The 27,515-nt window shown below is 41.3% G+C and overlaps 1 protein-coding gene across 13 annotated transcripts in view; it reads right to left on the bottom strand.

The window, feature by feature from the left end:
* The window catches only part of TENM1 (teneurin transmembrane protein 1), a 383,082-nt gene that overhangs the window by 61,175 nt on the left and 294,392 nt on the right, over window positions 1-27,515 (bottom strand). For all 13 annotated transcript variants that reach the window (XM_083721963.1, XM_083721975.1, XM_083721972.1 and 10 more), the window contains 3 exons: window positions 26,417-26,437; window positions 17,331-17,563; window positions 5,363-5,517 (listed from right to left, as the gene is read on the bottom strand). In XM_083721963.1, the coding sequence (XP_083578089.1) occupies window positions 5,363-5,517; window positions 17,331-17,563; window positions 26,417-26,437 (409 nt within the window). The remainder of the gene's footprint in view (window positions 1-5,362; window positions 5,518-17,330; window positions 17,564-26,416; window positions 26,438-27,515) is intronic.

Here is a 27,515-nt window from a genome sequence, read left to right as displayed (position 1 = left end):
CATTTTTCTAGAAAAAGAAGTGCCGCAACTCACTACAAATGCTTCCCTTGTTCTCTTAGAACGGTCCACCCGAGAGATGCTGGAACTGAGTTCCGGCAAGTTCTGGCTGAAAAAAGTCGTCCTTTTCCTAGCAACATTTAATGAAGAAGTAGGAAACCTCAACCTTCTGGGAACTCCAGAGGCTAGCCTGCCAGGCAGTTTGGGGCAAAACACACTTACTTTTCATGCACCTGAGTTCATATTTAACATCAGCTACAGGAATCTTCAAGCCTCGGCTAAAATGAAGAAGAATTGGGAATGTACTCCCAAATGCATTCCTGCTTCTTCCTTTGAGTAAAACACACACACAACGTCTCTTGATTTTGGTGATTTCTTCTGTTGCACTGCATGGCCAAAAACCAGTAATTATAGCAAGACCTTGTAGACTAGATCCTTTGCAATGCTGACCTGAATTCAAGCTGGCAACATTTGAGCCAGTCTTGCAAAGGAAAAATGTCCATGCGCATCTTCCTTTGTAGGAGCTTGATGCAAGCAACAATTAGTAGTGCATCTGATATCTACCAAAAGTGGGGCTTGACACTCAAAGCACAGCTTGCCATGCCACTTGACACCATAGTGAGATCAGTTGATTGACAGCTAGGTGGCCCCACCTAGCTGTCAAAATATGCATATAACCTATGTACAACATGCTTTGAACACACTCGAGGCTTCCCTAATGTAGGGGCACCTCTATCAATGAACCCCCACCTTAGTGTTAATGTAAATGTACCCGGATATACTGGTTGGGCAGAAGGAAAATGGGAAGGGGGCGTTACTGGGAATGGTGTATCTGTGTGGAATCCAAATAACATTTGACCTGCCAGGCAGGTAGTGGCATTGGCTCACCTTTAGGTGGCTCTCATCTGCCTGCAAACTTATTCAAGACCGGAAATTTTAGTTTATTTCTATTCCACCTTTCCCCCAGAACCAGGACCTAAGGCAGCGCACAAAAATTACAGCTAAAACACACCTAGCTAAAGCCATATAAAAATAATAATAAAACTATCTATGGAATTAGTGCAATATAAAAGCATATCTATTAAAATGCAGATAGCTTTTAAAAACACAAAACACTATTAAAGGCCCTCTGATTAAAAAAAAAAAAAGCCTGCTAGAATACAAAATTCTTCACCTGCTGGTGGAAGGAGAGCAAGGAATTGCAACTTAGGAGGCTGAACTCACTGTGCTTGTTGCTTGAGACGCAGAGGATACAGGTTTATCTTTCGCAATTGATTACACACTGTGTCACAGCTAGGGATACCTAAAGGATTGGGTGATAAGATCTGCTTCACTGTTCCATCAGGATAAATCCTCTACTAAGTTTTATTCTTTATTGACACAAATGTCATGTGTTAAATAATTTTCCTTCCAGGAGGGAAAAAATGTCAATAGATTTTGGGATGGTGGGTGGGCAAAATTGTTGCTGTGTTTTTTAAAAAAAATAATCCTGTTTTTTTAATCATTCTCTATCATGGAAACCTATGCCATAGTAAAGCTATTAGACTTTATGGTGGCTTGAGCCTGCTCTCTGAAAAAAGTCAATTTTAGTTATAAATAAATATCCTTGTCCTAAAACTGATTGTTTTGTAACAGCACTAGATAAAGAAAACTGCAATAATTGTTTGCAAGTCAAATGTAAGAGCTTAAGGAGCATTTGAAATTGCCAGGGCTTTGTGGAAGGGAAGAGGGAGGTGGGACCCAGCTGGGGAAGCAAATGGAAATGAAAAATATTCTTCTGACAATTTGTTTAAAACCAATGTTCTTAGTTAAAGGGTACACACTAAACATTATAACATGAACATTAAAGATGGAGCGAGGCTAACAGTTTATCAGCAGCTCGTTATTTAGTGCAGAAATGAATCAATTTATTTGACAGGCAGGTAAGAGTCTGGTTCTCTTGGGGAAACTAACAGAGATCAGAACAATAAATCACAGATGGGAAAGCTGTGGTCCTCCAGATGTTGCTGGACTCCCATCTCCCATCTGCCCAAGCCAGCATGACCAGTGATCAGGGATGACGGCATTGTTGTCCAGCAACCCTGGGAGAGCCACAGGCTCCCCATCCAAGCTATAAAAGAACAAAAATCTGTTGAATGCTACCATTTCCAAACAACCTGTAGCCTAGGCCACACACCTCTTTGATCAGAGCTTCCCACTGGGTGACAGAATAATTTGACTGGATTGCAAATTAACACTGATTAAACTTTTCTTCTCGTACATCAGCATGTCAGATATTTTTAAATCATACACAAGCAAAATGTGAGTCTGATTGCATGCATTCCATAGCAATTAAAGTTGCTTCAGTAAGTTTGAAAAGTTATGACAACAACTAGCACCTGCTGGACTAATGCCAAGGCAAAAGTCTCCATTAAAAACGCAGTTCATGTGGAAAAGGATATAGGTGTCCCAGAGGATAGAAAGCTGAACATGAATCAGTAGTGTGCTGTGACTATTTAAAAAGTGAACACATTCTTAAGCTATATTATCAGAAACATTATCTCCAAACAGTTCTATTTTTCAAGTTCCTGCTAAAAAAAGGCCCTGTTACCAGACCATATGAAGCAACAATTCAATTCTGTTCTGTGCTAGTAGGTCACAGTGGAAGTGCTTTGTCCAATACTGGGCATTCCATTTCAAGAAGGACGTTGACCCACTAGAGGCAACTAGGGCAGTGAATGGCTTGGAAACTGCACTGTGGGGGTGGGGTCTGTCAGAAAAGAATCCCCCACCCCGGAACCTTTGTTATGTCTGCCAATGAAGCACAAAGCATCAAGATATGTTTCACACACAATAAAGAAAGTCATTACAGTAACTAGTATGGCCCATGTTCTCTTCTTTCACTAGTTGGTAGTTGCTGAATTGGTGTGTGTTGGAATTTGCAAATGCCCACTTTATAAGGCCATCTGGGTCATTGCTGGAAATAACAGAGCTTGAGCTCTATTGACAGGAGCAAGCCAGCAGTGAATCACATTGTGCATGTTGGAGTTAACTCTTTTTTTCAGCAAGAACAGGATCTGCACAAGCTTGGCAGTGTGTCAGGCCTAATAAGTACAGGGACCCTTGTCCCATGGATCAGTTGCTGCGACTGACGGCCCTTGCCCCTCTACAGTTGTTTCCATGTCTCATATTTTGTCTAGCCATTCCTTCAGATTGTAATTTGTTTTATCTAATTTTAATATCTCATTTTTTAATTGTTGTACCTCTCCCTGGGATGAAATGCGGGTAAGAAATCTTAATCATCATAATCTCCAGGGACTATCCTGATGAGCTCCCTGCACTTCAAAATCTGGCACTACGCCATTATGAACTGGTTTAAATTCAGCCCATGTCAATTTCACATGGAACGGATGTCAAATGAGATGGAACATTTTAACATTTCAAGCTGCTTATGATGTCAGTGATTCAACGTCAAAGGAAGAATCAGGAGCAAGCATTAAGTGTTGTATTCAAGCCGTGACGGCAAATACCCCTGCCAAAAGATGGGCTTGCAGTCAGCGCTGAATTTAAATGAAAGCATTGCTTTCAACAGAGACCAGCTACTCAGCAGCTCAGCTCAGGAGCTCCTGAGTGGAACCAAAACCAGGGGGACTTGCATCTGGTGCCAAATATAAAAGGTGACAAATGTAAGTCTCGCTTGCACAACAATAACTGGGAGTGTGTTCTAAGGCTTCTGATTGTTCCTTTGCAGCTGTAGCTTTACTGCCACACACAAATTAAGCCCACTAGGAATCCTAATTTGGCCTACAAAAACGGTGTAGGCAGATTGTTTTGGCTGAGGAAAGAAGTCTTGTGGGCCCAATTAAGACTCCTGGTGGGCCTATTTTGGCCCAATGGTTGGAGGTGCCCCATCCTCGGTGTAACCATGCTAAAAATATAAGGTAAAGGTACTAGATGGACTAAGTCGAGGGGGCTGCACTGCCTGCCATGATGCTCCTGGGTGCTGTTCAATGTCTTATTTTTAGCATTTAAAGCCCATAGCAAGCTGGGACAAGATTACCTAAAGGACCACCTCACTCCACATGTCCTTGCCCAGCAACTGCACTCCTTATATGTGTCACTCCTGAAATAACTGCTTACCCTATTGATGTGCTTAATTTGTCCTTAAAACTGGGCTTTTAGTGTTGCAGCTGCAGCCATCTGGAATTAATTGCGAGTTGAAATAATTCATAAATAATGGCTTGACTTTCTTTAAGGCAGTTCCCTATACTCCTACCTCTTCTTTCTCTGCTTGGATCCCGCTCCCTTCCCTGCCAATTTATAGCTGCTGGGCGTAAACTGTGTTCCAAAGTGTGGGCTGCCACTGTAACGTTTAGTTTGGCTTTTCAGCACAGTTAGCTGGGCTGCAAACCTGAGCTGACTATTTGTCTTAAAATAAAAAGGCCATTTTAATGCCACACGAGGGTCTCATTAACTCTGCTAGTTTAAATACTTCATAGCTACCATGCAATAGCACGGCTCTAGCCATTCCTTTTATTCAATGGCAACAGCTGACTGACCATTATGCTTTCTATAATGTTTCTATAAAGTTTCATTTATTAAGAGGCTGTTTAGTGCGCCTGAGTTTATTTGGTTTTTAAACATAAACGGAGCGGGGGGGAGGTGGATGCATTTTGGATCTCTCAAAGCCCAAGAGGAAATGAACAGCTCCAAAGGGCTACAACTCTTGAGATTTAAGAGTTATTTCCCTCCATCTAATAGCAAGGCAGTATCCTTCATTAAGAATATTATCTCTATGTGTGCATGCCAGATGTTCTGAGACAGCGGATAGCAGTGTCACACTAGAGGCAATCTTGAAACAGATTTTTGCAAATACAGCATTTTTAACACAGCATTGTATTCTATGAGCCATAAGTAAATAAATACATAAACAATTGCAGACACATACAAAAGCAAAATCTTATTTGCTCAGCTTAGGTTTTGTCCACACTTGCCCCGCTTGCCCTGTGCCTAGAAAGCATGGGTCTAAGTAGTTTTCCATTTGCCCCACTGCTTTCCTTGGGGAAACAAACTCTTTAGCACTGAATCGAAACATATGTCAATCAATGGAAAACCCAATTGACGTTTGCTGGCATTCAGCAGGAAAGATTGAGTTTTCTCAGGGGAAAGCGGCAAGACAGGCAGAAGGCCGGATGAGCCCACAATTCCATTATACTGATGATCTCAAAGTAAGTTTTACAGGCTGCTGCTGCACAACCTAGAGAAAGTTGATTAAAACCACCATGCTTATTCAAATGCTGTCCTTAACACATGTAATTTCAGCAGACCAAAGGAAATTTGTTTCCATGTGGAACAGCTGCAACATATAAAAACGATTAGTGTCTACCTGAGTGATGTCCATTCCAGCATCACAGCTCAGTGGCTGGGTTGACGTGAGACCATTTGAGCCTATTAATGTTGTGATCACATCATTTCCATCAATCTTCCGAATCATGGTGCCATCAACAAAGTAGATGAAGCCGTGCTTATCTACAGTAATACCTATTGGGGAAGAGGAAAGGAGATTAAGCAGGAAAACTACCAGGGACCAGAACTATAAATCAGTGGTCGGGGAGCCAGTGGCTCTCCAGCTGCTGTTGGACTCTCATTAGCCCCAGCCAATATGGCCAATGGCCAGGGATTATGGGAGTTGTGGTTCAACAAAAAACACCTGGAGAGCATAGGTTTCCCCAGTTCTGCTATAAATGCTGACTTTGTTTCATTCTATTGGCTTTTTCTGGGTTGATTTGATAATATCCCCCATTTTATTTGTCTTTTTATGTGTGTTCAAATTCATGAAACCATCTGGAAAAAACCCCTCTGAAAGCACAGTGATTATTCTGCGCTTTTGTGAACATGCTTTACTCTCATAAAGAATGAAGAAACCGTGGGGAAAAAATAGCTGAAAGCAATGAGGTTTATGAAAACACAAACTGCAGCCTGAAAATCAGTAGTTGGATTTAAACTGAATTTGCCAGATGATGATAATAAACAATATTTCATATATCAATCTACCTATCTACTTAAATATTTCTATCTTGCCTCTCTTACAGCTTGAGCTAGCTTACAAATACAGCTACAAACTATTTTAAGAACTGTAAAAACCTGCTTATTATTTGTATATGAACTAAGAAAAAAGATACAGTGGTGGTGAGCAGTATGTTGAAGACAGGGCAGAAAGATTAAGCCAGCAAACATCAAACTACCTTAGCCAGATGGGTAGGAACAGAGGAGCAAAGGAAACTGACTTATACTGAGTTAGACCATTAGCCCATCTCATTCAGTGCTGTATATACTGACCCATAGCAGCTTTCCAGGATTTCTGATAAGAGGTTTTCCCCAGCTCTACCTGGTGTTGTCAGTGACTGAACATAGAACCTTCTGCATGCAGCAATGGCTCTTTTCACATGTAGAAGCATAATTACCACTATAGTTCCTTATAATCTCTATATTCTAAATTTTATTTAGTTTCTTTGATGCAGAAATCTACTACCAAAACCTGTAGTTATAGTAGAAGAATTCAGGTTCTACAAGCAGGTCCACCTTGATAGCATGTTTCTTCAGTGACTGCAATGTTTTTTTATAGAATAAAATACATGCACACACACACAGCTTTTGGAATGTGACTTTAAGCTATATTCTGGAAATGGGGGAACCTGTGGCCCTCCAGATATTGTGAGACTACAGCTCCTGTCATCCCTTGCCACCAACCATGTTCGCTAGGGCAGATGGGAGCTGAAGTCCAGCACCATCTAGATAGCCATTGGTTCCCCATATCTGCTCTGCACACTTTCATTTAAGTTCTGAGCAAACATGCATGGGATTGCATTGCACAGATTGGGTTAACGATGCACAGACAAAAAATGTGGATGTGGACTTCACAGTAAAAAGTATATGGAGGACACTTCAAAACTGAAGGAAGCCCCCCTTCCATAATGCAAAAAATTGGAATGACAATTGAGACTGCAGCAAGGGATGTAGTGGAAGCCCAAAGGAGGGCTAGAAAAGAAACAACAATGAACACAAGTTCTGCAGAAAAATGATAAGCCACTCAGGATGTGAAAAAGGATTCCTGCCTTCCTGAGAGCTGGTTTAAAGATTGATGTTTCAGAGGGTGCAATAAAAAGTGGTATATTCAAGGTGGTGTTAGCCTGTAAGAAATCAGAAAGGTCAAAACCTTGGCAAAGATCTGGGATGGAGGACCTGTTGAACTCCAACTCGCATAATCTCTCACCATCAGCCATGCTAGCTAGGGTTCATAGGAATTGAAGTTCAACAATATCTGGAGTACCATGGGTTCCCTGTTCCTGACATAGATATTATACCACAGAAAGATAAATCCCAATGTTTGTTTCCTTGATGGATAGTAGTAATTCAGACCATGGAAACAGAGTAGGAATCCTAGAAATACGTAACAGGAGCAGAAATGAACTGGGCACTGGGCTTCCTTTGTCTGTCATCTCATGTATAGAGTACAAAGAAAATTTTTCATATATCAAAACAGAGGAAGTCATCACACACAAAAATGTACATAGGAGAAAAGACAGTAGTGCCCACGGGAGTGATTCAAGCAAATGTGGAGTATAACAAGCAACAACTGATGGATTGACATTTTATTGAGAAATGGGGAGTGGCATTATGGGGATGGCAAATGGATCAATAAACTTCTCATGGGCTGGAAATCTATAAAAGATCTGGCAATCATTTTCTCCAAACTCCATTAAAATAGACAATGAAAGGATATTGAATCAGACATCAGAAGTGTTTAAAGAGGGCAGAGGAACTTTAAAACACATAAAAGCACAAATGACATTATGTTTATGACATTCTGTTTATGGTATGATGGTTTTTAAAAAAGACTATGACAGCAAGGCAGGGAGACATGTAACTACCAAGCAACTTTCTCACAGACAAAGAAGTTGATAGCATCATATGATAGAATCCATTATTGCCCATCTAAGGTGACAATTGATAGGTGTATGAACAGAACTCTAGATTTGCCTTATATCTTTGTATTGTATTGTATTTTGAGTTGATGTTTTATTCTGAATCACTCTGTGCATGCTCTACTTTAATCTGTGTTTGTGGTGTTCTTTACACTCCTCTGGCATGACTTGTCTTTAAGAAACCCATGCTGGGTCTTAGTAAACACACACACCCCTTTATTGTGGTCCGCAAGCCCAAAATTAGTAATCACAGCATCTTTTTCTAAGCACTCACAGATTGATTGTTTAACTATACTGAAAATACTATAAAGTTGTATATAAAACTGTAAATGAAAGGCAGAATCAAAGATAAAGGTTAAACAATGGAACAAGGGGCAAGAAAAACAAGCAATAAAAATCGAATGATTAATAAAATTATAATGAAATCAGGGTATCGCCATGACAATTTATAGCTATCCTTGAAAGCACCTTTGCATGGATCTTTGCAACTGTGCAAAAGCAGACAACTTATAAGTCACACACACACACCCCAGCCACAAAAGGCAGTATAGACTCTCCTCCCTGGAAGAGAGGGGAGTGGTTGTGGGCGGGAGCCCGAGCTCCGCCCCTAGCAGGGGGCGTTAGCCCCCTGCCATCACCTCACCTGGCTGGCGCCCACGCCCCTCAGCGGGCATCCAACCAGGTGCCTGAGGGGGGCGTGTTCAGCAGCCTTTTGCTGCGGCGGCAGCCTTCGCCCGGCCTCATTCTTCGTCCTCTCACCACGAGTCACCCACCCTCCACTCCCTTTTAGTTAGGGCTTAGGTCATTGGCCTTGCTATGGACCTTAGGTTGGTCGCCCTGGTTGTCTAGGGGGCCTGGTAGGAGTTTTTCCATTTGGCATTAGGCCTTTTGGTTTTTTCGCCTACCTCGTAGCAATCGTCACAACTTTTTGTGGTATTGGTGGGTAGGTTAGGCATTGGAATAATGTGTTGTGCTGTGTCGAAGAGCTAGGTGTGGCCATCGCCTATGCCTTCAATTTTTAGGGGTATCCCATTAAAGGAATCTGGCGGTCGTGTATTCTGTCCGATGCCTGCTTGGCGGGAGGCCATGGCACGACCCTCGGTGACATTAGGGGTGAGCCTATAGTTGGATCGGCATCAACTGGCTCCACCTACTGGTGAATAAACCCACTTGTTCAAATCCAATGCCTAAGCCAATACCTTTTCACTGCTGTAATCAATAAAGTTGTGGCCTTTCCTTGCCCATTAACCTTATATCACGTGTCCGTGTGTATTCTTTCCACGTTGCGGGGGTCGGGTCCTCGAACCACAACTAACAATAGATAACAGTATCTCTTAGCTTATACCTTTTGGAGTATAACCACAATAAAAAGATATCCAGAAACTTAAAGTGGGGTTCTAAGTACAAAGAAAAAACAATATGTAACCTATCTCAGCAGTTCCACAAAGGCATCTATACTGAGTCTGAAGATATTGGCAATCAATCATGCCAATAGCATAGTCTGAAAGGAGATAGCCATAAAGGCTTGTCTGAGCTTAGGTAAGGTAAGATTAACTCAATATGAAGATCTACACTGGCCATTTTTATATAGCCAAAAGTATATGAAAAGGATGATCTTAAAATTATTGCTCTATTAGATAGTACTCTTTGTTCAAAATCCTTTTTCTTGAGTATTAGAAGTACTCAATGCCCAAAGGTAGTAAAAACAAGTGAGATCTGCACCAAAATGCTGGCATTGTGGAAGATTTCTGTTCAGACTCTGGCCAGACAGTCATGCCCATTTACTAATTGATGAATCGATTTCACTTCCCATGAAACACCCCAAAGTGATTTAACAATATAAACTATCTTGTTCCGCAGTTGTGCCTTGCAAAAACCCAATCTTATCCACAGAATTGAAGGTCAGTTAAGGGAAATCCGCATATCTGACAAGATCCAATTCAGTGGGTAAGATCTGATCTTCACAAGCATGGTTGCAGAACAACTAAACAAGGTATTGAACCCAGGGAAATTAATCAGTACATACTACAATCAAAATATGGGTCAAGTGAAAGTGTGGCTGAGCCCTGGAAGCCTGATGCCTGCACTGTATGGAACAGACCTCCTGATGAGATGATATCTGCAGGAGGTCCTCTTCTGAAAAGCTCAGTAATCAGCTGAGGACAGAAAGGTTCAGGGGTCAGCAAACGTTTTCAGTAGGGAGCCAGTCCACTGTCCCTCAGACCTTTTTTTTTGGGGGGGGGGGAATGAACGAATTCCTAAGCCCCACAAATAACCCAGAGATGCATTTTAAATAAAAACACACATTCTGCTCATGTAAAAACACCAGGCAGGCCCCACAAATAACCCAGAGATGCATTTTAAATAAAAGGACACATTCTACTCATATAAAAACATGCTGATTCCCAAACCGTCTGCGGGCTGGATTTAGAACGCGATTGGGCCAGATCCGGCCCCCGGGCCTTTGTTTGCCAACCCATGGTTTAGATGATCTTTTAGGAATCCTGGTCCCAAGCCAAATAAGGCTTTTTACACCAGTATCTGTACCTTGAACTTAGCCTGGTAGCTAACTGGTAGGCAGTGTAATTCTTTCAGCAGCAGCATAACATGATGACAATATTCTGCCCCAGTGAGCAATAAAGCTGCTACCTTTTGCACTACCTGCAACATCTGGACCAATGCCCACACAGAGGGCACTGCAGTCATTCAGTCTGTAGTAATTCAGGATACTATGTTCCACCCCCCCCCCCATTAGTTTCCTGCCCTCTGGCAGTCAGTTAGCATTTCATTGGCACTTAGCATGCTCAAGTCATCATTGACCTACTTTGGGGGTTCCCCTGTAGCTTCCCCACCCTTAATTATGTTTTCTAGTTCTGTCTGTTGATTGTGCTTGGATTTGGCTACATAGTGTATGTTGACATTGGCAGCTTCATGACATGCAGGTGGTCTTAGGTTCAATCCTTAGCATCTCCAGGTGGAAGTGGGAAAGGCTCTTGCCAGAAACCATGGCTATCCAGTGCCTTTCACCAGGGCTTTGTTTCCAGCTGGAACTTACTGGAACTCAGTCCCATCACCTCTTAGGTGGGTGCCATTGCCACTATAAGAGAATGAGGGGGGGTGTTCATGGTGAGTTCCAGCACCTCTTTGTCTAGAAAAACAGCACTGCCTGTCATAGTAGATAGTCCAGAACCAGATGAACTAATGGTCTGATCCAGCATAAGGCAGCTCTCTACGTTATCTCTACAGACTCAGTTAATGCCTGCATGTGATGGGTTATAAACAAAAGTTTAAACTAGCTTTACTCATTTGCTTAGCAGATCTGGGACTTGTTCTCAACCAGAGGGCCTCAAAGTAGCTTGGAATAAGCAATTACAGTCAAGTGATTTAAAAAGAAGAAATTAATGGATCCATGAGAAGGAAACAAGTGATTAAACATATTTTTGAAATACTGAACTCTTAAACAAAAGTAAACACCTACCCACAGATGGAGAATGTTTCTCTGAACATATTGGTGTAGTGATTTTGGGGGGTTGGGGTAGGGGAAGAAGTCTGTCCACTTGAGATGCTACGTTGCTTTTGCCAACCTGGTGCCTTCCAAATGTTTTTGAACTTCAATCCCAGCCAGTGCTCAAAACATCCGGAGAATAAGTAAGAAGCTGATTTATATTGAGTTAGCCTATATAGTTCAATGTGCTGTCTACACTGGTTGGCAATTGCTCAGCAGGGTTTCAGACAGAGGACATTTCCAGTTCTAGCTCGAGATGCCAGTAATTTAATATAGGGACCTGCCACATGTATAACAGATGCTCTGCGACTGAGCTACAGCCCTTCCCTCTAGGGTTGGTGAAGGTTGTGCTATGGTGTCTTCCCTACCTCCCTCTCTATCCAAGCTTGCAAACTCTTCGCATCTGCCGTATGTAAGCATCTAACGGTTTACTTACGGCAAAACTGCTGCCAGCTTCATATTAACATACGGAAAATGTGGAAGGAAAGCACATATTGGTGTTATGTCTGGTGGTATTTTAAGGTTTAGAAATGTGCCTACAATCTATAAGCTACTTAATGTAGCACGGTAGCCTAAAGCTAACATTGCACCATTCGAGTCAATAGAACAGACCCAACTGTTCAATTGTTTTATAGATTGCAGCCTAAAGCTATCTACAGTGTTGTCTCACCCCCTTTTTGTGTTCTCACGCACTAGTGGAACTGTTACAATTTATACTATTGACATGGTAATCAATATTGCTCCTCCCCTATTATGAGGGTTAAACGAGGCAAGATGGTAATTGTGAGTAAGCCCACCCAGAAGTAAAACAGTTAGACTCTTGGGTTCAAATCACCATTCAGACATGAAGCTCAGAGGGTGTGTTTTCTGCATCACTATCTCTTAGCCTAACCTACCTCTCCAGGTTGTTGTGAAGATAAAGGGGGAGGGGAGGCAAAGCATGTATGCTTCCTTGACCTCACTGGGGGAAAGGTGAAATATAAGTGTAATCATAAATAAATGAATGAATTTCAGGTTCCAGGTGTGAGCATCATTAGGGCTATGGTGGAAGAAGAGAAAGGATTAACCCATATCCTGGCATGTCACAGTCTTAATCCTGTTTCCTCTTTTCCATGGCAGCTATTTGAATTAAAAACAAAAATCTTAAATCACTTAAAACCCCATCAATGTTACATCTAGTTTGATTCTAATCCTTGGCATTTCCAGGCAGAGCTGGGAGAGACTCCTGTCTGAAACCCCAGAGAGCAGCAATCAGTGATCATAAACTAGGGGTACCCAAAATGGTGCCCTCTAGATTTATTTATTTTGTACTACAATTCCTATCAGTCCAACTAGTATGGTTAATGGCCAAGAATTATGGGAGCTGTAGTCCAGCTATGGGTATATATAAAGAGCCCCACATTTCCTACCCCTTGGAGCAGACAAGGCTAAGCTAGATGGACCAATTGTCTGATAAGTTATGAAGAACATAGAGCAAGAGCTGTTCTCAGTCTTCTCTTTCTTTTTGAACACATTCTTTTTAGAATATGAAGTGGGATTTATTCTTAAATCATTGTGGGAATTGTAGCTCTGGGAGGGAAATAGGAGGATATAAATTATATGGAATAAATAAACAAATCACAATGTTATAGCTGTGCCCATATCTGAACCTGGGATCTTCTTAAAGAAAAAAGCAACAACTCCGTTAGCACTCCAAGCTTTCTTGAATCATACTGCCCTGTTGTTTGACCCCAACAACTGGTATTTATTTATTATTGCCTTTATATCCCTCCTTTCCCCCAAGGTGGCACACATGGTTCTCCACATTCTGTCTTCACAACAATCCTGTGAGGTAGCTTAGGCTGAGAGAGAGTGATTGGCACAAAGGTAACCAATAAACCTCACAGCTGAGTGGGGATTCCCAGCACTAACCACTACATCACACCAGTTTTTAGTGGAAGATCCTGTCCTTATCACATATAGAAGAAGCCTCAGGGTGCATCTATGTGCCTCTTAGACAAAGACATCACATTTTCTGCATGAGAGAAACTAGCTTAGGTTTGTAATCCTGTACACACTTATGTGGGAGTAAGCCTCACTGAGCTTACCTCTGCAAAGACTATCTATAGAACTGTCAGTCATGCAATAAGGAAGCCATAAACCTCCAACACATCTTGAAAACAGATATGTAAATGGAAGAATTCATACATATGCAGTTGATGGGCATAATCTGTAGCTAGAGAATTTGCATTCATTTTTTCCTGATGTCTTTTCCCTCTTGGAAAGTTCCCTTTCAGAAGGAGGGGGTTCTTTTGTACTATTTTAGTAATATAACATTTCTGATTCAACTGTAGCTGAATTAACTTTAGCTATTTTGCTTGAAATAACTTTAGTTATTTTACATTTCTAATTCAACTTGCAAAAAAAAAAAATTCCCCAAGAAAACTTCATAAACTCCCAGAGACGTCTGATAAAAAGAAAACATGCCAATTGTATTCAGAAAGAATTTGCAGTTTCTCATAAAACTTTTAAATAGGAAAAAAGTGGATCCAATTGGTTAATTTTATGCTTCTAACACATAACAATTTCTAACAATTTGCATGTCACCCATTCTAAATATCTTTGACTCTTTCAATTAAAGCTACCATTGAGGAATTACTAAAGCAATTTTATCCAATTACTTATTTATAGGCCGCCATGGTACAGAATTAAAATAAGAGGTAACTGATTTAGAGTTTAAAGGTGTGCAATCTCTTACTTTTTTAAAAAATAAAAAGTTACTATTGCTCTACGAACACAAGAAGCATAAGACCAAACAGAACTAATATGACTTTGCATGCACTTGAATTACCTAGGCTGAACATGAAAATATGCCATTTAAAACCTGTTTGGTGGAAATACATCTCCTTAGTGAGAAACTGAAATTACAAGGTTCAAAAACAATATGCAATTATGATGACTGGCTTGATCCTCTAAATACTTTCGTAAATGTTAACCTTTGCCAATGCATTCATGAATCACCTGGGTGGGGAAACCAATCGATAACAACATTCTATATAGTTTTGAGGAACCAGCACTTTGAATTGTGTCCCAAAATGAACTGGCAGCTAGTGCAACAACTAAGAATTGGATGATATACACTAATGTTGGTCTACTCCTGTTAAGAGGAGGGAGGCTGTCTCGTTCTGCACTAGTGGAAGCTACCAGATTATTTTCAAAGGCAGCCCCATGCACACTGCATTAAAATAATCTACAAAGCATGGATGACAGTGGCAAGGTATCCGTTCTCCATTAGCAGGCATTGACAGTGTTAGATGAAGTGGCTTGTTGTGTAGAGCAGGAACATAGCAGGACAGCTGAGTAATGCACCTGGTCCCTACAAGGGTGTGTATCTCTGTTGAGAACAGGGCAGTAATCCCACCTATTCCTTTGTGAACAACTCTATGTAGTCTGGAATTTATCAAGACCTTTTCTTAAGGGTTTTGTTTTTAGTAAAGGATTTTATTACACAGTCTACATAGATGAGCAAAGGTTATTGGTTGTCACTGTTTCATGGAGAATTTTTTGAACCGTATCCCATTCAAATAGTAAACAGGCCCACATATTTATTTTTCCATTACTGAAATATTGCAAATGTCCAAGGCTACTTGGGGGAAATCATTATAACTATCTGATTTGTTGCTCAGGGTTACAAGGTAACTTAGATGATGACAGTATTGTTTTTGGAAATTGCACAGGCAATTCTGAATCAATCAATCAATTTCCTTTATTCGACCGATAGTCAGAAATAAAACACAGAAATAAAACACAATATAGAATTATGAACTAAAACATCATAGGGGTACATGAATAAGGTAGGGCCACAGCACTAAACCTCTCACAGATAACCCACATCAAGGCATTCAATTGTACGTTTCCGACGCTTGAGTGCCAGGAAAAGGAATTTAGTCACTGACAAACACAGGCAATTCTGAAACCTCCATCTTAGAAATTTCCACCAAGCAAGTAAATAAGTGGAGCAGATAATTTTCTTTTAATTAGATATAATCAATTTCAGTCAGCAGTGATACATTGATTCTTATTTTCTTGAAAAAAGTATCTACATCCATATATTTTACCTTCCTTTAGAGTTGATTTCCTGCATTAATTGCTGGCCTGAATATTAACGCTTATTTGTGCTTATTTCACACATATTTTCCATCATTAGAAATGTATTAAGGTGACTATAATTGCAATCTCTTACTAGCTGGTTTTCAAATGAGGGTTCTTATGTGTCATGGACATTATACTGCCTCTCAGTTAATTTCAAATTTCTACTGATGTACAGTTTTCCTTTATTACTTCAGAGCTGGATGGCGGGACCAAACCTTCCCTCACAGCTATTAATTAGGCATTTGCTGTACACTAGAAGGCTAATAAGCCAGAAGCAACTACATTAGACCTCAGTCTTGCAAGGTTTTAAGCACCTTCCCATGAGTTGCTGGGTACTTTCTATTCCAAATTACCCACACTGTGCATTAATGAGCTCCACAATCCTATGCAACCGAACACCTTTATAATGCCTGTTAAAATGATTGGCTAGGTTTTACTCATAAAAAATCCAGTATGTCTTTGATGCATCAAGCATATGGGTACAGAATTGAATCACAGGCACCTGGGAAGACTGCAGAGTGCAGGCCATTGGTGAGATTATTTGTAGAAACACTTACAAACACTTCCCAGATACCTTATCAAAAACAAGATTAAGCACAATAACCTCCCAGCCAGAGGCGGAGCTAGCTGCTCTGGCACCTGGAGTGGCGCACATGCTGTGCACCCAGGGTGGGGCTAGTCACCCACGGGGGCAGGGCAAGCATCCCAGGGGGGGCGAGGCGGCAATCTCACCCTCCCCTCAGGGATGACACCCGGGGCGAGCCGCACCTACTGCACCCCCTTCCTCCGCCAGTGCTCCCAGCATGCCATCCACAGAAATTTCACTGAAAACATTACATTCCTTTTGATTATTTTCAAATGCCATTTCTTTTCTCATTAATTGATGGAGAATAGTTGAAATAAATGTGGGACAAATCTGTGGCCCTCCAGATGTTGCTGGACTCTAACTCCTCTAACTCCTCGCCAGCACAACCAATGGTCATGGGAAATGGAAACTGGGGGAGTGGTCTTCAAGGACCACTTTCCTCCCCATATGAACCTACCCTGATATCATCTTCTGAGGCCCTTCTTCATGTGGCTCGTCCATGAGTGGACCGGAAGGTGGCAACATGAGAACGAGACTTTTCTGTAGTGGCTCCATCATTATACACCTTTAGGTGCCAAGCAAAAACCAGGCCTTTGGCTGATTGACATCCACTTCCCTTTTAAAATGTGTTGGGGATTATTGGGGAGGGGGTTATTGAGTTTTTCCTGTTTTTGTTTTTATGATGTGTTTTGTCTTTTTATATTGTGATTTTATGTTGTGAACTGCCCCGAGACCTGCAGGTGTAGGGCAGAATACATATTTCATAAGTAATAATAATAAATTATAATTTCCCATCCTTGCTGCACACTCAGAAGTCTCACTATCTTTTGAGGGAATGTGCACAGAGCAAAACAAAGCTCAGTGGTCTAACTTGGCAATGGTTGTAACAGACAAGTTCAAACACATGAAATATATTATTCTTTGCATTGAAGATGCTGAGATATGAAAAAAAGAAGTTTAACGTAACTTCTTGCACTCAGCTGTCAAGGGCTCATTTCATTCAAGAGCTTCACATAATGAAAGGAAGTTTCTCAGGAATGAGGAACCTACAAGTTGGCTGGGGCTTATGGGAGGTAGAGCCCAACTATAACCCTGTTTTAAATGCTGCAGTCAAGGACAACTCTTTAAGCTTCTGTCATTCTCCTACCTCGGGGGCTGTGAAGTGATGCTTCGGAAGCCCGTCCTCCATCTCCACAGTGACTTTGGTCAAACGGAAGGCACTGGTCACCTTTTCCTGCCACTACCTCATAGTTTTTGGTCAAATCCTTGGTTTCACTGAGAGATTTCACCTTGTAAACTCTTCTGGTATTTGTATCTGACAAGTAAAGGGATTCTGATACTGGGTCCATGGCTAGGTAGTACTTGTGAGCTGGACTTGTGCTATTGAGAAAAGGAAGGAGAAACACAAAACAATAATTAGTTACTGTAAGAACAAACTCTCCACGTTCTGGGACGTCTTTTCACACCAACCCCCCCCCCCTTTAAGTCATCATTTTTATATCAAGGGCTGCAATTCAAAATACAACCCACATATTATATGGAAATGAAAAGTTGCTGCACTGTATGGAAACTGGCATGGAAGGACTCCTGCAGGAAGGATAGAAAGCATGTGGTACTCCTCTGTATATAACTGATATTGCTGGATTTCATCTCCCATCAGTCCCACAAACTATGACCAGTGGTGAGGGATGATGCATGCTGCAGTTCAACAACATCTGGAAGGCTACAGATTGCCCATCCCTGCACCAAGATATGGTTCTTCTTCAAGACATTCTCAATGATCTCAAACTCAATGCATTGCCAGATGGAAAATCATCACCATCATCATCATCATCATCATCCCCAACCCACTTTCTAAAAATTCACCACAACTTCAGAAGAAATTCTGATAACTCAGAACAGTCTTCAAAATATATTTTCCTTTCTGGCAAATCTAAATTAATAAATAAAAATGTCATGTACTAAGCTTGGATCCTAGAACAATAGGCAAATAGGATCCTAGAATGCAACAACTGATTGGCCTGCAGGAAAAGACCAATCAGGCTCCAAGAGGGAAGCAGAATCAGCCAATCAGACGGGACTCATTGTGTAAATAATGTATCTAAAAGCCTGAGGTTTGGAGAGCAATTCAAATCACTGTTTTACAAGCTCCAATAAAGAGCATGAAATCACTACAGGACTCTGAGTATATTTCAAAGAATGCCTGGGAGAAGGGGAAAAAAATATCTTGACCAGGTGAACTTTCTTGCTGAGGGAACTCCACAGTTGTTGCCCCAAAAATGAAATAAAACCACATCCTTCTTATGAATTTATATCTCACCCTTTAATATAAATGTTTTCCAGGGCTGCTTGATGCATTATGATAAGGGAAACCATCAAATTATTGGCTGGTAGGCTATATTTTACCCATCCAAAAGTCAAAGGTTTTTGACACCCACCATATTTCTGAAATCTCCATCCCACAAGCAAGAGGTATTATTATCACAGTTCAATGACATATTCCAGCCAGAACAAAGCACTGAATGAGGGCACAGAGCAGAAGAAGATATGGCCTGGTGAGGTGTGTGGTGCCTGAGCAGAGTCCCAAGAGCCATACAGAGAGGTATAGATGGCCGCATTTGGCCCTTTGGTCTGAAGTTCCATACTCCTGACTTTAGGGGACACACTATTATGTCTTCTCCAATATTTTGAATAAGAACCATTGCAGCTTCTTACTCCTGTTTATGTTTTTATTATATACAAAATAAAAAAAAAATATTTATTTTTTAGAGCGCCAAGTTTCAGACTTAATCTGGGAATTCTACTAATACATTTCTTTGTTTATCCAGTTATCAGCTGCTATTGGGAATGGCCCCCTGTTTCTTTAATGTACTTGCAACAAGTAGAATTATGACCATTAACCACTTTATGAAGTTTATTTGGGGTTATGTACTGTCATGCAATGTTAGGGTCCTTTAGGCTGGCTGATGTAATCACTGGGCTCCCTCCTTGTGGATGGGCACACAAGCAAGCAAGCATAATGATAGTGATTTGTGGTGGTTCAGATAAAGCTGGATCGGCTTGATTCAAAAGTTTTCAATTGCAGGGGAATGAGAGTGTGAGAAATAAGCAATCAACTCAAAGAACAATCATTAACAAATAACAAATAAGAAGCATGTACTCAAGCAGGGTGCTTGAATGATGCTTTCTGCTGATTAGCAGCTTTATATATTATCTCAAGAAGATAGTAGGATTGCTCTCAAGTCTTTGAATAGTTGGGGGAGTGGAATCGTCCAGTTCCAGCTGTTTTTCCTCAAAAAAATATTTGATTAGTGCATGACCTAAGGAAAGCTTCTTGGCTTTTTTTCTTCTCAGCAAGAGCTTCCAACAAGAACAGCTGGAACAAGTTCTTTTGCAACAGTATTCCCAACTAAGAACGACGTCAATTATATAGATAACATATTTATGTGTTCCTGCCAAATCCCAGTTTCAGCATACTGTAATCCTTTGCATGCAGGCATGTGCAAGCATGCTTCTGTTACACTGAGGCTACTCAAGTGAGGGTGTTGCAAAGGACTTAAATATCAAGTATAATACAAATTTTGCTAACTTAGTGCCTTCCAAGTGATCCCATCAGTGGTTCATGATCTAAGGAAGATTAGTTCATCTCAGGCAAACATGCTTACAAGTTCCATTCAGTCCTTGATACCCAATGTGGCAATGTCAGCTTACAACTTAACAACTTCTTAACATTTGAAGAGGACTCATGTTCCCACATTTATGAAATAATCAATGTAAGTGTTTACCTATAGGTTTTGTGCCCAGTTCATCACTTAATTTGCTACTTGTTACACTCACATTCACACTTTAGTCATGTCTTGTACATTGGGGTTGCCACCCTTAGCCCTCCACATGTTGCTGGACTCCAACTCCCATCATCCCTGACCACCAGTCATGCTGGCTGGGGGTGACTGGAGCTTTCCAATAACATCTGGAGGTCCACAGGTTCCTTATCTTTGTTATAGATTTTGTTAATATATAATTTGCTTCATCTCATCTTCGCACGGAATCACAATTTTTAATGCCTGTTGGTTTTTGTACATGATAGTGCTGATTTTTTAAGCTTATCTGAATAGGATTTCATTTGTAAGAATTCAAAACTTGGTGGAATCTGGTCTCTATAATTGAATGGTATAATGGGGTGGGGGTACTAAACAGATCTCCAGTTGGTCATGTTGCTACTGCTTACTGGGAGGCAGAAGGAAAGGGGCAAGGAACTGGTGAGGTTAGCATGGTGGAAATGCACAGGCAGAATCCATTTGGTGCTTCCACAGCTGCATTTGCATTACACTAACCTTGGCACTACCTTGCCTCTCCCTCTTTACCACCTGGTAACAGCAGCAACACAACCTTCCAGAGGTCAGGTGAGCACCACCGCCTCATCCCACAATCTACTATTGCTGTTCTCCCATCTGCATTTTAAATTTCTCCATAATTTAAGGATTTGTTCTCCTGAAAAAGGTTGTTGTTGTTGTTGTTTAGTCGTTTAGTCGTGTCCGACTCTTTGTGACCCCATGGACCAGAGCATGCCAGGCACTTCTGTCCTCCACTGAAGTGCCTGGCATGCTCTGGTCCATGGGGCCACAAAGAGTTATACCTGTACAAATACAATTTCCTCCACAATGTCCATGTTTTGTGTTGTTGACTGGGGTGAGCATTTCAATTACTTGTATCTATAATCACCACAATCCAGATGTGGACCCAACACTCAGATGAAGGTGGAAGTTGATAGGTGATGACTTTCTCCAATATATGTTGGCAAAATACATTATAGATATGACCTCTCTGATGCAATTCTGCACTACACACATTATCTCAATAATGAGTCAACAATATTACACAGGAGCAGACAAGTAAACTGCTGATGTTTTTAAAACACTTAAAGTAACCAGTCATATGAAATCAGCACAGTAAAGGAGATCACAGTGAGTATACACCTCTGGTTAAACATTAATCTAGTTAATATTGCCATCTCTATTGTTAGCTCCATTCTCACCACCTTTACACAATAGACTATATTCCAGCAACACAAAAGTCAGAGGTCATCCACCCCCTCATGTTTCTTCCTCTATTGAGGCAAGCAAGAGGCATAATCATAGTTCAGTAACTCAAAAGCACGAAGGCATGGAGCTGGGTCAGTAAAAGTTTCTGCCTTGAGCAAAGGGATGATACAGAGACAGGCCATAAGAGCAACCTTGGACCCTCGGGCTTGAGGTCCCCCATACCTGATCTAGTCTTTAATTTTATGCTTCTAATCACCAACATTCAGCATAAGGGTATTAGGAGACAGTGACTTCCATCCCAACCTGCTTCTGTTCTGCTGCAATTCAGCTTTGCTAAAACCTGTGTTATTCTTGCTATCCTCTATGGCTGAAATGAACCTCATTGCATTCATATTATTGCATGTTCATATTATTTCCATTTCTGACCTCAAACATGAGAATTCTGGAAATGTATTGTGGAACTGAGATCAGAATTCCATTTCTGACCTTGAATATGTAAACTATGGCATCTTCCACTCCCATTTCCATTTCTGATGGAATTCTCTTACACCCCCAATTCTATATCATAACAGTTATATTGTTATGCTTTTCAGCTTTCATTCCAGAGAGCAATGAAAGCAATTAAATTGCTTTTAATAAAATGAAGCCTGGTGTGGCAATTGCCTTTGGCAATTTGCTGTTGTATGTCAGTTTTTATGTCTCTCTGCCAAGTGGGCAACTCTAGTTCAATACCTGTGTCAAATCTATGTAATACCTGTCTATATTACTGATTAATTCTAGAGCCAAAAAGGAAAGTTAAGAGTGATAACTTTTATGAGCTTACATTGATGCTTAACTTCTTCAATGATATCACCTGCATTTTTGCCAATATGTAAGTTTATACTGTTGTCAAGGGAGTTCTAATAGACGTTCAGGTAGAAAATTGAACTTCCATAATGAAGAATTATTAGAAGAAGCATATGGAATTAAGAATTTGCTAATTAGAGATGGTTGCTGCAATGTATCTATTATCATCCATCGACAACACAGTTTCCTCATAGTTGCTGACTACAAGTTAGTTTGGTTCAGGGCTGACATTGGTCACATTATTTGACCAAGAAGACAAAACTGAGCAAAGCAATAAGAGAGTGATTCTGAAGGAAAAGGGGCAGAAATAAAATGAGGCATCAAGAGAAGTCACAGGATTCCACTCTAAATCATGCAAAAATAGGTAGCTCTTGTTGGTAGAGGAATTAGCTCCTCTCCTTAGGGTGGTAGCCAAGCAGTATGATTAGGTCTTTTTAATGGAGAATTGTTTGCCCTGTACATGACATTCATTTTTTTGTGGGGGGAGGGAAGAAACTTCTAAAACTAATTCATTGAAATACACTCATTTAGATTCCATGCACTTGTAGCCCCTGCTCCCAGCATCACTAATGACCTTAGAAATTACTAGCTTGATTCCATCAGATTAATCCTATCAGAAAGCCAATTAAGACAGCCAGGTATGGCTGCATTGGTTGTCCAAAAATTGTACACTCCTCCCAATAGCAGCCTGTGTGGTGGGGCAGTGTCAAATATAGGAATGTCATAGACTTTCAGTGGGAATTACCGATGTTTGCTTATTCATCCCATATCCAGAACAAAAATAACATAATAAAGCATAATAATATAATTAATTACATACATTTCTGACACAATGGACAGCTAAGACGAATAATGTAGTTTTTGCCCAAAGCCGAACTGCAGTAGAACAAAAATAGCACTGCATGTGATGTACTTGAGGTGGAACAGAGACTGATGCCTTCTTCTATCCCTGGTCAAAGAGCTGCCACACCTGAGAAAGGTGTTGCTGCAGCTTACCTGGACGGGGTAGGAGTGAGGGCAGAATTTACCAGACTCCAAAATACATATATATCCTTCTAATTTAGGTATGAATTCAGAAGCTACAGTAACATTATGTATATAGCATTTTTTAATAGCTTTCCCTCATAATTACCTCAGAGAGGTTATCTCCAGTTCACCATGCATCTCTTTATTTAAGCCAGTTGTGACAAATCGGGTCCTCCCTTAAAGAGGGCATGTATTGCGGTGAGACCTGGAAACCGACACCCTGTGTTGTGGGTGGGTACGTTTGGACAGCCACAACACCCGATTCGTAGGTCCCTCGTAGCTGGGTGTAATCTGGCCAATGGGACACAGTCCAAATGGTTCGAGGGACCTATTTATACCCATGCACGTGACCCAGAGCTTCCTCTTTGCACATGACCCAGAGCTTCCTCTTTCAGTGCATGCATTCAGAACACCCGCCCACCTCTCCCTATTTTTAGGGCTTTGCGCTTGACCTTGCAATGCCGCCGTGTGTCATCTGTCGTTGGGACAGGGGCACAGCAGGAATTTTCCCCACTTGGCTGATTGGCTGTTGCCATTTGGGTTTCGCCTGCTGCATAGCAAATCGTCACAACTTGTAAGGTTGCGGATAGGCTCTGGTTCAGGTGATAGGGATGGGAGAATGCTCTTGCCATCCCTATGTGAAGGGTATTCCGTTAAAGGAATCCAGGGACCCGATGGTTTGGTCAACCCGAGAGGAGGTTGTGCCCGTGCCTGGGTCCAGGGGGACATTTGGGTGGCGGAGTTAGCCTATTCCTGGCTTTCCACTTATCCAGGTGTTCACCCTTGGATGACCTATGCTGGAACCCTGGGTCAGCACTACCTGCATGGCAGGGAGCTAGTCACTTTCTGTAATCAATAAAGTTGTGGCCTAAATTCTGCCAAAACCAAAATTTGAGTCAAGTGTGAATTTATTTAGGGGGGAGGATTCTGGGTCTGAACACGCAATGCAGTTTGGCAAATAAGTAATTATTGCTTATAATCAATACACAGCATCACTTTTGGGGGCAGCAATTTGACAAGCAACTTAACTTTGAATTGGACAGAAGCAATTTTTAAAAATAATGACCACACTTTGGAAATTCTGTTGCAGAAGAGAATTAAACGTTTTGTTAACAAATAGCATATGGGGAAAAATGTACCCTCCCTCTTTCAATTTAAGGCTTAATGCACTTTTGAAAAACAAAAAAGCAAATGGAAAATATTATTATAGCAAATTGTATGCATGCAGGACATTTTAATGTTAAGCCTTGGTTGCAAACGGCAACAAAGATAATTTGATACAAAAGAGTATTTACTTATCTATTAAATTTCTACCTTGCCTCATCATTTACTTAAGCCCCTAGAATGAGGTTCAATTAAAAATACGCACTTAAACCACAAACAAAAATAAGGCAATAGTAACCCTTTAGATTATTATCTTTTTCAAAAACAAAGCTGTAATCTTACCAACAAATTAGAGGGGTAGCCATGATCCTGTGGGCACATTCCTACAATCCTATGCATGTCTACTCAGAAGTAGGTACATGTAAAAGGTAAAGGACAACTAGAATATTGGGTGTGGAGCTCATCTTGCTTCAGGCTGAGGGACCTGGTGTTTGTCCACAGACAGCTTTCCAGGTCATGTGGTCAGAATGACTAAATCACTTCTGGCATAATGGGACACTGCGACGTGTGTCAGAGTGCATGGAAATGCTGTTTACCTTCCCGCCACAGCGGTACCTATTTATCTACTCACGCTTGTATGCTTTTGAACTGCTAGGTTGGCAGAAGTAAGTCACACTTGATGGAGCTTACCCCCAAGCAAGTGTGACTGCTGTCCTAAACACACTTGGGAGCAAGTTTCATTGAACTCAGTGGAGCTTACTTCTGAGTAGTCATAGGACTGCGGTGAAACAGATTTTCTTTCCATACCACAAACTTTCAAGGCTGAGAAGCTTTGAGAACATATCTTCACATGGTGAACTATATAGAGACCTTTTCACATTTTTTCATATGTAGTTTATATCTGTGATGGCAGCAGAGTGGGGCCATGTTTTTAGCGTTACCTCCACTTTTGCATCTTCTTCCTGCAACAACCACATGTTGAAAAATTTCAATTTGCAAGCAGCTGCTGGTATGGGGGAGGGGGGAGGGAATCCATGCAACTGAGGCACCCAGTTGCACAGGTGCCGTAATGGCATGCATCCCCTACACACAGGCAGGTAGATACTTATGTGTTGAAATTTATCTGCAGCCAAGCTAGTACAACGATTGAAAATGCCATTCCTGCCCAATTGCTTTCTGAAATGAAAAGTGTCTGGCCAGTTTCCAAACTCTGGAATGTTGAGCTTCCTTGAGAAGAGCTTGCTTTCTCACGCTCAGGAAAAGCCTGCCTTTGATGCTGCACAGAGCTGGGCCAGGCTGCCTCCCAAAACCTGCGCTGCACCACTGGTCCCACCCAATCTTTGGTCCAAGGCGGTGCTTCTGCTAGTAGCCTACACATGCACGTTCCTCTATTTCCTACCACGTGCTGCATAAAATGTATACAGGAATATAAGCACCTCCCCCTTTCTTTGATAACGTTTCCTCAAGTACTCCTGATGTCTGGATCACTTAAGAAAGGAAGACCTCAGGACCATGCCAAAAATTCAACACAAGGATCATTTGTCCAGCTATTGTCTATGTAGATAACACATATTGCACATTTAGCTATTATTAACAGGCAGTGTCCTTCCTCAGTACTCCACATGCTCTGGCCTTACCCCAGGCCACATCTCTCATGGGCCAAGCCCAAAGCCTTATTGAGTGCTAATGCCTGGCTGGAATGTGTTCTTGAATTGGAGTAATGCCTCTTGCTTGTCGGGATAGAGCAATGTGTGGGTGTGTATAGAAAACTGGCTTTTGTGTGATAATCATATTTCATTGCCCTGCCTACTTCTTGCCTCCAGCTCTGACCACTACTGGCATGCAGCTTCCACAAGTCTACCCCCAAGAAAATGTGGCCGTCAGCCTGAAAGGCTTCTCCACTTCTGCTGTAAGATTAAGGCATTATTATAGTGTAGATCAATCACATGGAGAAAGTGTCCTGGTAAAGTCTTTTGTATCAGGGGTGCCCCATTAAAAGCTGTATTTTTCATGCATTTATTTATATCCTATCTTTTGGCCAGATAAGCCCCTGAACTGGAACCATTATGAAGGGGAATGCCCGGATACTAAACTTGTAACGTTTCTATAAATATTCTGTACAAAGCTAACCACATACAAAGAGTTATGTGTTAATTCAGAATCTGGAAACCAAATTCCTATCAAAGACCCTATTGCTCCTCCCCAGTTTTCTTACCTGTGTCTTGTGTCTCTGTTCCTTCAACGGCATATTCGTGCGGGTACCACACAAAAAAGAAAGTAAAACAGAAATTATTAGTGTGGATTAGAAAAGTAAACAAATTTTTAGTAAGTAGCAAAAGGTGCTGATTAATGTTTATTTAGATCAAGTTGTATGCTAACTACCATACAGACCATAGAAGCCATATGACATACATGACATGATGAGACAATATGTGTTTGGGCAGTGGGAGATGGAGGGGAGGAAGTAAAGGATGCTGTTTTATGAGTGTGTAGATTCAGGGTGGAGGGTGGGTCTCAGGCCTGAGGGGCCAAATGTGGTCCTCTGTTTGCTCCTCAAAACTGGCTCCAGATCACATCCTCTTTCCTCACTAGTCCTGCTTCAAAGCCTGAGTGTTTTCATCTGGCTGTAGCATGTCCTGGAATTTGAATAATGCCTTATTCTGGATAGCAGAGAAGGGCTTGTGAATGCTTGTTTTAAAACCAGACTACTATACGAAAGGTAAAATTTACATTTGTTGTTCCACCCAGTTTTGCTTCTGGCCCTGCCCATCACAGGCATGTGGCCCTAAGGAAGGTTGTTGCTGTTTAGTCATTTAGTCATGTCCGACTCTTCGTGACCCCATGGACCAGAGCACGCCAGGCACTCCTGTCTTCCACTGCCTCCCGCAGTTTGGTCAAACTTATGTTAGTAGCTTTGTGGGAATTATTTTAAAACTTAGGGCATGTCCACACTTCTTCTTGCCCCATTGCTTTCCTCCAGGAAAACCTGATCCTTACCACTGAATCAGAATGAACATAAATTGAGTTTTCCATGGACTGACGTTTGCTCTGCTTCTAGGTGCAGGAAAAGCAAAGTGCGGACAAGCCCATATCTGATGCAACATGGTAACATTACATTGTAACACAGGTGCAAGCGTTTGCCTATGGTAGAGTCTGGGGTAGCCTTTAGTATAGTTTTTGATGGATGATGCTGATGATTGCTAATGCAGGGACTTGGGTCCAATTCTCAACACGCTTTCCTGAACTATTATGTTTTCTCAGCAGATAAATTAGAATGCATTATTACAGCAGTTGGACAACTATACTTTGCTAAA

This window comes from Podarcis gaigeae (genome assembly GCF_964106915.1).
Source record: "Podarcis gaigeae genome assembly, chromosome: Z".
Taxonomy (NCBI): domain Eukaryota; kingdom Metazoa; phylum Chordata; class Lepidosauria; order Squamata; family Lacertidae; genus Podarcis; species Podarcis gaigeae.
The sequence above is the reverse complement of the archived record's forward strand: the minus strand, read 5'-3'. Positions and strand labels throughout refer to the sequence as shown.